The sequence below is a fragment of the Doryrhamphus excisus genome, chromosome 10, assembly GCF_030265055.1.
Source record: "Doryrhamphus excisus isolate RoL2022-K1 chromosome 10, RoL_Dexc_1.0, whole genome shotgun sequence".
Lineage (NCBI taxonomy): Eukaryota > Metazoa > Chordata > Actinopteri > Syngnathiformes > Syngnathidae > Doryrhamphus > Doryrhamphus excisus.
The window spans coordinates 15197934-15208641 of NC_080475.1; the positions used below are offsets into that span (position 1 = coordinate 15197934).

Here is a 10708-nt window from a genome sequence, read left to right on the forward strand (position 1 = left end):
CACATTTCCTGATCAAATACAGGGCAGAAACCTAAGATGAGGATGCTGTGAATGTCTCCTCTTGGTATAGTGCGCACCCCAGCCTATCCAGCTGAGTGCACTCAATGATTCGGATCAGGGTACCTGGACTTTTTACTGCTTCTCAGCATGTTGCCAATTGTTTCAGAAACATTTTTTATACACCATGACAAGTAAGTGTAACAACATTATTCTTGCTAGTCGGACAATAACAGACACAGAAATGTCATTTGTGAGGCACTTGCTGTACTCTCCCTACCCGTGCGTGAGCTGGGAGGTGCTTGTCACTGTCATCCTTCCATAGATAGGAAACACCACTTTTATTTTAGGGTAGGACTAATCATTTAACATGGTTCAATTTGTGGTGAGAGGGAATATATAACTTGTTGGTCAGACTTCAATGTTTTAGATCATCAAATAAGGTAAAATATTAGTCAATGCCAACACTACTGAACACAAAATGCAATTTTTAAATAAAACTTTATTATTAAGGAAAGGAAAATGCAAACCTTCTTTTTTGCTGATAATGCTCCTGATAATTTATCATTAAATGTGCCAAAAACCCACACATTTATATCAAGCCTGCCCTGTTTACTTCCAATACTGTATTTCCTAGTATCAATTCAATATATTGATTACCTTTTAAACAATATTAGACTGATATATAAACCTGTGAATATAAATCGATGCATTGATGTAGTGAATGAATCGTTACACCTCTTGTGGTAAATACCTCCGATTCCTCTCATACACATACACACACATCCCATCACCACAACAAAACTGGACCAACAACATTTCATTGTTATTCTATAAAAATGAAAAAAATTATAAATACAAAGCAAAGAAAATTTTATTAAAAATAGTATTGCATAGTGGTTCCCAAACTGGTTCCCAAACAGTTTTTGCAGAGCCGCATTTTGGAGATGAAATCAGAAGTAGCCACAGCCGGAGGAGGATACACTTCCATTTTCAAGCTACAACCTTTTGAAATAATCATATCTAAACTGAATATTTTCTTGAAAAGGGTTTATTCATGAAACATGCGTCCCCCCCCACTCACACACACAGTTTTTAAACCACTGGTATAATAACATACAGAAGTCAACAGCAAACAATGGAAGCCTTCATGATATGTTTATAAAGTCACGGTGGGATCTGCAAAAAGCACATACATACATTATTATCATTACAATTTGGAAATATTTTTTTGAATTTATAAGACAGGACTAAATACAGTATAAATGCTATTCCGAGACCACCAATGAATAATGAAAAACTACAGCTGTTAAAAAAAAAATCATTAATTCATTATTGATTACTGTGAGAACGGAACCGGAGGATGCAGTCTGATGCGGTGGGTGGGTGGGTTAGAGCATTTTTTTCCAGTGTTGTGCTTTCTCTCACTGTTACAAAAACGCCTCACACTGAGTGCTGATAACTTCTTAGGCTTTCTGGATCAATTTGTCCATTCGGTTTATGTCCTTTTTGATGATTATGATTATGATGAACAGGGAAATCAATGAAACAGACAAGATTGTTTTGCATATTCATTGATTAATTAGGCCTTGTCCACACAGCAGGGTATTGGTAAATGCATCCACACATAATCGCTTAAATGTGATAGATAATAGCGAGGACCGTGACATTCATAAATTGTGGCGCCATTCCTCCAGGAGGACGACATCCATCTCAGAGTTCTCCCACCAGCTGGCAGTGCCACCCCGTCCGACCCAAAACCGTGGACGATGCGTTGGACATGGAATGGTTATTTGAGGGAAAGTGGTAAAGCTCAGAGTGCTTCTTCGCCGCTGCTTTTCAGAGTTACGCAGTATTTCGGCGTGCAAAAACATGCAAGCAAAAGGCTTGTGTTGATGATGGACCAAATTGTGGAAAAAATAACTTTGATTTATGAGCTACTCGCCTCCGTGTGGACAAGGCCGTAGTTATGAAAGCAAAACAACTGAAAGCAGAGCTGTCATTATTCAGAAATGATGTCATCGAGGTTTGACATGCTGAAGGCAGCGTGACATTACGTAAAAATGTAGGGGAGGGCCCCCTCAATCCTACAGGCCAGGAGCCTTTGCACATTTAGGCTTCATTACGTGGCACCGGGCATCACTGAAGCTCTGACGATCTGTAAAGTGGGACATTTTATATATTATTTAATTTTTTTTATGCTCGTGTTTTAACTTTTACTTAACTTAACTTTTACCAATTTAAGGTGAATGAGATTAGATTTTTGGAGATTAGAAACATTTTTTTTTTTCGCGAATCATTAATATGCGGGGTTCCACTTTAAATATAATACAATGCATTAAAAAATACTTAAAAGTAATAGGAGTCAATTTGTTCGGGCCCATCAGTGCAATAAAAAACTTCAGAAGAACTGAATTCACAAAAATTTTGAACCCGCTTCTGGGCCTCTGGAGATTTCAATAAAAAACAATATGAAAAAGGTTCCTGGCCCCTGCTATATGACCATAGTGTAAAAACACCCCAAGAAGACATCTAGTCACTTATGCTGAGCACCAGTCAAAATCTGGCCAAGAGATGCTAAATACTAGCAGGCTACAAACTACTTACTTTCACACACGTAAACCACCTCCAGGTACTTGTAGACGCCCCCACAGGGGTCTCCGAAGACACTTCCGCTTGCACTGATGGTGCAGCTGTTTTTCCCATTGCAACTATTGGAGAAAGAGGAAATGTTAGCTTACACTAAATGAGCACATTAATGACACAAAATACAAATTTATTATTATAATTATGAAACAAATATTGTTCTATAGAAATAAAATACAACATTATTACAATTATTCTGTGAAAATACACAAGGCTGTCCAGGAATTTGTCAAACATTATGTCATTGTATAAATAAATACATGAAAAAAAAAAACTTAAACTATATTAGGAAAGCAGGAAGTGAACAAATGTAACAGTTACTGATTGTGAAAGTACCAGATGGAGGGGTAGGATTTAATAAGCTTTGCTTTTTCCTACTCCTTTTGGACACGTGGAACTGTGAACTGATTATGGGATGCACTCAATTGGAATCTGGTGCATGTTCAAATGAAATAAAACCATTACCATTTCCATTACATTTTTCTTAGAAATTAAAATTCTTGTTTTTAAAAAGATAAGGAGGCTCAGCTAATCGGGACCTGATATACGTTTTCCACTTCTCTGACCTATAAATGTAGTTAGAATGTTGTATTCCTGTGTTGAACGAAGCTAAAGTTTCAGATAATGAGGGTTGGGTATTTGGAAGTGAGCCAAAAAAAGTTTGGGATGCTTGGTTTCAGAAGGCGTGGTCAAACTGCCCATTTGTGATGTCACAGAGGAGCAAACTTCCTTATATGGGCGTGGCTGTAAACCAGATAAGGTCTCTGCTTCTGTGTTTACATTGCTAGCAATGGTTTGTAAGGGACTGGCACATTTTTTACAATTCTTAAAGATGCCACCATCAGGCACAAGTGGTTGGAGTTCCTGATTCCCTACCAGCAAAAGAAATGCATTTCAATCTGTCAACAGCATTTCACACTAGACTGTTTCCTGAACATGGACCACTGTGCAGCTGGACTAGCTGACAAACTTGCTGAAGACCGATGCCTTTCCAATGTTACTTGGTCGTGTGGAAGAGTCAGAAGAGCAAGCAGTAAGTAACAGTTTATCAGTGTCCTAACTGTGTTTATTTTGTGTAAGTCATGCAGCAAAAACGCTTGTCTGTGTAGCATTATAGCATAGAGGAAGCGGGGTTGCTAATAGCCTGATGGTGAGGTACATGGTGAGGTCATTCGTGCCAACCAGAATCGGTAAGGGAATTGAAACTCTGGGAACAAGTTCTCAACAACAATTTAACAAGGTTTTCAATTCCTATTACTAATTTATGCATATCTATCCCTATCGCCACAAAACATGGACTAATTACACACAAGATATCTCCCCTGAGTGTGCAATTGTACCTGTTTTTCACGTCTGACGAAGAGCTCGTGCATTGGTCATTTTGGACCTGAGATGAAGGTCTATTGTATATGCACGTGGTCTGGTCACGGCGTCCAAAGTTCGACTCCTGGACAGCTATAACTTTTCCTGCATCTGATGAAAAAGAGAGACAATTGTGATGTAAGCAGGAAGAAAATGTAGGACAGTGAAGACATCCAAATAAGTGCTAAAAAAAATATCGAAAATAAATAATACATCTTACCACAAGACAAATATGCCAAAGAGTTCTGACATGCCACGACACGAGCTGATGAAATCAAATAAAACATATTAGCCATCATGTGATCCACATTGTTCACAACATACGTACGTGCTGGAGTTTGCATACATACGTGTTGGCAAGCAGGTAAAGTTGGTCTCCAAGTATTTATAGATGCCCGGGCAGGGGTCAGAAGTTTTGAAATCATTGATGTTCATTTCACAGCTTTTCTTGCCATTACATCTGCAGACATGATGAAATATAAGAAACATAAGACATACCTCTGGTGTGTCCCAGAATCACTACAACAGATATTGTTACAGGAAAATTAATCTTAGTTCCTCAATTATAATCAGCATTAATCATTTATTTTATATACAATAGTGTGAAAAAGTGTTTGGCTTCTTCCTGATTTAAATATTAGTCAACGACAACATAAACTGAACACAAAATGACTAATTATTTATTACTATTTCTTATAGTGGAGTCATGAACACTTGTTGTGGGGTCTTTTGTGACCTCTTGGATGAGTCGTTGCTGTGCGTTTGTAATTTTTTAGTTGGCCGGCCGCTATTGGGAAGACTCCATGTTTTCGCCATTTGTGGGGGTCGAAGTGTATTGTTGGTAGTTCATGTTCAACTTTCACAGCGTGAGCGGTCATGTTAATAAGAATCTCGGCTAAATATTGTGCTTGATTTTGTGACATAAATAGCATGACATTACACACACACACCTATCGCCCAAACAAGTGCCATCAATACCTTGACTTGAGGACGTCCACAGCGCCCGCCTGAGAGCATGCTGTGTTAGCAAGCTGCTGTGGAGGTCGACCCTCTTTGCACATTTCTGGGTCTGCGCGGCCGTACAAACCCCCCTTGATACTGATCACTCCAGATGCTGTCACATGCCAAGAGAAATGTTATTGATACATTAGGAGAGCATGAGAGTGCACAACCCAATCCAGGCATACCATCTAAACGACATGCATTGCCACGGCAAATTGTGCGCAACATTCGTGCAAAATGTCTGACAAATGCAACAATAAAGCTCTCAATTGAAATGAATTCAGGAATAAGACTGAAGTCCTACCACAGTGTAGGAGATGAACATTCCCACCGCTTTCACAGGTAGTTGCACGCTCTGCAGAAACAGCTGTGGAAAGCAATATCAATGGATGAATAAGGCAGTACATAGAGTGTGATGATGTAGATCAATAAATGCTAAGCTATCTGAACAAAACATCCACATCTTAACTTTATGTTATACATATAGGTAACAAAGCAATTGATTTCTTATTATATTTTGTTCAATTATTACTCTGTTCCTTTATCCTGTTTTGATTGTGGCACACCTCAACATCAACAAACATACTTACAACTTACCTTCACATGTGTAATTAACCTCCAGGTACTTATAGGTACCCCCACAGGTGCCTCCAAATACCGCGTTGCTCGCTCTGATCATGCAGCTGTTTTTCCCATTGCAACTGTTGAACAAAAAGGAAATGTTGGCTGCAGGAAATGCGCATATTTTGTCAACTGTCTTGGGGCAAGAAGCGGGGTAATGGTAATGGTAATGGTTTAATTTCATTTGAACATGCATCCGATTACAATTGAGTGCATGACATAATCAGTTCACAGTTCCACATGTCCAAAAGGAGTAGGAAGAAGCAAAGCTTATTAAATCCTACCCCTCCATCTGGTACTTTTACAATCAGTATCCGTCACATTTGTTCACTTCCTGCTTTCCATAATACAGGTAGACCCTGGACTGGTCGCCAGCCAATCCCAGTAAATTTGCAAAAGCTAAATGTTGCCCCGTTCTCTTTACGCTTTAGGTAACTAAATATATTTACAGCATTTACGATATCTGTTTTTGCACAAAGTAACAGCAATCAAAATGAAAATATGCCCATATTAACCTTCCTCTTGTGTTAGCTTTCTGGTATCATCGCTTATGTTAACGGGTCGGTTTTGACCCATGTATTAAATCAGATCTAAAATACACTAAAAACAATGAGTTACCATCAAATTTGGTTCTCATCTCTTGGTTACTTTCTTAGGCTTCCTCAGCCATGAAAATGTTGGTTTTAATACTTTTGGTGTGGGCATGTAGGCCTTTTTTGTCACTATACCCCTCGATTTCAATTTCCAAAAATGGTCAAATGAACATCAAAAGAATCATATTAATTAATTGAAGGTTTTTCAATTGAAGGTCTTTTGTTACCTGGCTATTACTGAGGGATATAGAACATATCTCTTAAATCAATTAGTTTTATTTTTTTCTCATTTTAGTATTAATGATGTTAAGAAACATCTATGGTGTTCGGGTCAATTTTGAGTAGGTAGAGAAAGTTATTGTTTTCAGCAACAGAACTTTAGTATGAACTGAAATCTTTTTCAACTGAATACTTATAACTGAAAACTTTTGCAATAAACTTTATAGTCATATTATTATAACCGGGTCAAAACCGACCCTAACAATACAGTGGTCATAATTTCAACCAGACCATTTTAAAATTTAGTAAAAATATTTTTATTTTGTTGAAATAGAGTTTCCAGACGAAGTCAAAAGGCCTTGATGCAATAAACAAATGTCATGTGACTTTTTTTTTATGCATTAAAATGTAAAACGGGTCGGTGCCGACCCTAACACAAGAGGAGGGTTAACTAATTACTATGCATTTATAGCTCTACCCCCACAAAATGCGGACTTAATTCTTGCAAGATGTGGTTCGTGATTTCTTCCCAAGCATTACATTGTACCTGTACCATACCTGTTTTCAACGGCTGTCGAAGAGCTCAAGCATTTGTCGTTTTGGACCTGAGATGCAGGTCTTTTGTAGGAGCATGTGGTCTTGTCACGGCGTCCAAAGTTGGACTCGTGGACCAAAATAACTTTTCCTACATCTGACGAAAAGAAGAGACAATTATGATGTAGTTATGTAATATTGTTGAGTCATTAAAAATGAATCTGACATACACAGATGAAATACAATCTATTTATAATAGTCATAGAATCTTACCACAAGACAAATGTGCCAAAGAGTCCTCACATGCCATGACGCTAACTGATCAAATCAAATACAGCATGTTAGCCATAATGTGAGACACATTGTTTACAAGATGGAGTTTCCCTACATACACATGTTCTCTGGTTCACAAGTGAAGTTGGTGTCCAAATATTTGTAGATGCCATTGCAGGGATCAGAAGTACGGAAAACAGCCATGTTCAGTTCACAGCTTTTCTTGCCATTACATCTGCAAACATAATTGTAATAATAATAATAATAATCATTGTTTTCGGAAGAGCAATGTCAAATGCTCATTCATGTAGACGTCTGTTGCCTTTTAGCAACCTTGGTTTTGGTGACAGGTGGTGCCTCTCTTGTGTACTCGAAACTCCATACGGTGTTGCTGCTAGCGGCGGCCATTGATAAAGCTCTATCTAAACTAATCATATCATGCTTTCCAAAGAAAGGTGATGTTTACCTTGTCTTGAGGACATCCACAGACTAATTATTTATTAGTATTTCTTACGGTGGAGTCATGGACACTTGTTGTGGGGTCTTTTGTGACCTCTTGGATGAGTCGTTGCTGTGCTTTTGTAATTTTGGTTGGCCGGCCGCTACTGGGAAGACTCCATGTTTTCGTCATTTGTGGACAATCGCTCTCTCAGCCTTTAGTTGGAGTCGGTGTGTATTGTTCATGTAGTTCATGTTCATGGTCATCGTCTCGGCTAAATATCGTGCTTGTCTTTGTTACATAAATAGCATGACATTACATTTGTCCTACCGCCCAAACAAGTGCCATCAATACCTTGTCTTGAGGACGTCCACAGCGCCCGCCTGAGAGCATGCTGTGTTAGCAAGCTGCTGTGGAGGTCGACCCTCTTTGCAGGTTTCTGAGTTTGTACGGCCGTACAAACCATCCTGGATGCTGATCACTCCAGTTGCTGTCACACCACAAGAGAGACGTTATTGATACACAAGGACTGGACCTCTATGTATGAGTGTCTTAGATATGATTAATATTATGTGTTTAGTTTCAGTCTAATAACTTCTCCCTGTGCATGCGTGGGTTTTTTCCGGGTACTCCGGTTTCCTCCCACATTCCAAAAACATGCTAGGTTAATCGGCAACTCCAAATTGTCCATAGGTATGAATGTGAGTGTGAATGGTTGTTTGTCTATATGTGCCCTGTGATTGGCTGGTCACCAGTCCAGGGTGTGACAGCTGGGATAGGCTCCAGCACCCCCGCGACCCTCGTGAAGATAAGCGGTAGAAAATGAATGAATGAATGAATGAATGAACTTGTCATACACACACCTAGTACAATCTTTCCATTCTATGTGGAAGTTATACGTTTTTGGCTTCTTTGTCCTGTTTCCCCACTCCATCTGAAAAACTCTGGAAGTTGTAAATTGTAACTTCAAAAGGCTAACCAGTTAGTTTGGTAGCTTGTTTAGCAGCTACTGGCAGCTCATGAGCAACTGGCTGCTGGTGTTCCTGATGAGGAGCACTCATTGTCGCACACACTTTGTCACAGGCACCAATGGTGCCGTGCAGCTCGTGAGGGCACTGGATTTACGAACTGCAGACAATCTTGGCACAAAATTGTTAGTGTAAATGTGGTCAGTTTTACAACGCCTTCTGAAACCGAAACCGAGGGCTCACTTCCACACGCGCAGACGTCATTATCTGAAACTTTGCCATCATTTAACACAAGAATATGACATTCTAACCCCATTCATAGGGCAGAAAAGTGGAAAAAGCAAAATAGGTTAAATTCATATGAAAACAGAATGAAAGTTCAAATCACGGTTTTCCAATTGAATTAATTTGTGACGACAGAAGTCCTACCACAGGTTAGGAGATGAACGTTTTCTCTGTCATCACAGGTGGTTGCACGCTCAGCAGAAACTGTAGAAATCAATATTTATGTATGAATAAGGCAATGTATTAAATATATACATTTACAAAGTGAAGGATGCAGAGGGCCACTTATAAAAAAAGATAAATGTTATGCATTAAACCATGTAGATCAATAAATGGTAAGCTAGCTCTCTGAAAACAAAACATCCACATCTTAGCTTTGTGTTATAGGTAACATCTGATAATACTGTATATCTATAATAATAAATGATTTTATTTTTCAAATATGCCCATAAAAAACAAAATGTGGATTGAAAATGGCGCTTTGGACATCCTGCACTAAAACAAACATGAACTTTAATAGTCACCTGCTTTGAAATGGAAACATGTCGCTATCAGCACTGTAAAAAGAACATAGCACTGTCAGTTTAACATTTCAATAAGACATCAGTGATGTAAAGTCAGGGGAGATACTTCAATAATAATAATAAATATTACTATTAACATCAGTCAGGAGATCAGGAAGACCTACGTTTAATTCTAAGCTTGGGCATCTCTGCCATGAACCTCGCTGCACATCACTGTTAGCCCAATAGAAATACAATAGAGTACAATAGAATACTCACACATTGTTAAGCTGAGTTTGAGGCAGGCCATGATTCAGGTGATCCCGTTAAAAGATGAGTTGCATGTGACTCAACATAGAAAATGGCTCGTTCTTTTCACATCAGCGCAGGACCCTGTACAACCTGTCAATCAAATGCCACACCCACTCACTGCTATACATTGACTTGCAAAAATCCAAACCAAACTGATGATTTGCATTCCTGAAATATGTTCTTCTGTGTGTAGTGAATCTGTTCATTATAGGAGTTTTATAAGAGTTTCAGCATTCAGAGTTTTGTTTTGTTTTTTTACTTTTTCATGATTTTTGAGTGTTTTTACAAACAACACCAAAATCCTAGGAATGCTGTCCAGCAGCAATTGAAAGTGTATGGACTCGTTTTGTCTTCAATCGCCAGATAGCGCACAGACCTCACAGCTAGGAGACCGGAGTTCAAATCCCACCCTCGGCCATCTCTGTGTGGAGTTTGCATGTTCTCCCCGTGCATGCGTGGGTTTTCTCCGGGTACTCCGGTTTCCTCCCACATTCCAAAAACATGCTAGGTTAATTGGCGACTCCAAATTGTCCATAGGTATGAATGTGAGTGTGAATGGTTGTTTGTCTATATGTGCCCTGTGATTGGCTGGCCACCAGTCCAGGGTGTACCCCGCCTTTTGCTGGAAGACAGCTGTGATAGGCTCCAGCACGCCCCGTGACCCTTGTGAGGATAAGCGGTAGAAAATGAATGAATGAATGCTTCAACAAAAATAATACACTGAGGTGGTCAGTCAAGAAGTTCAAATAAATAACGGCACTTATCAGTCACCCTTTCTTTCACTCCACCTCCCTTCTGAAAAAAACTGTATAGACCAGCATGGAAATGATGGACCAGCACCAGCAAGGGCTAGCTAATGATACTGGTACACCCGCGAAGCCTATTCACCAGCAAGTATTCTTTAAAGGGGACGTATTGCGTTTTTTCCGCTTTTCTGTCGTATAAACGCTGTTT

At 39.2% G+C, this 10708-nt stretch overlaps 1 protein-coding gene across 1 annotated transcript; it reads right to left on the minus strand.

The window, feature by feature from the left end:
• Positions 1–2017: 2017 nt before the first annotated feature.
• Positions 2018–9763, minus strand: LOC131136829 (rhamnose-binding lectin-like). Its single transcript, XM_058084099.1, has 14 exons — positions 9722–9763; positions 9464–9496; positions 9084–9143; positions 8041–8176; positions 7369–7482; positions 7248–7288; positions 6999–7131; positions 5605–5708; positions 4984–5119; positions 4356–4465; positions 4226–4270; positions 3984–4116; positions 2605–2708; positions 2018–2155 (listed from the first exon to the last, which is right to left on the minus strand). The coding sequence occupies exons 1-14, from the start codon at positions 9750–9752 to the stop codon at positions 2085–2087; spliced, it is 1251 nt and encodes a 416-aa protein (XP_057940082.1). The 5' UTR covers positions 9753–9763; the 3' UTR covers positions 2018–2084.
• Between the last annotated feature and the right edge of the window lie 945 nt (positions 9764–10708).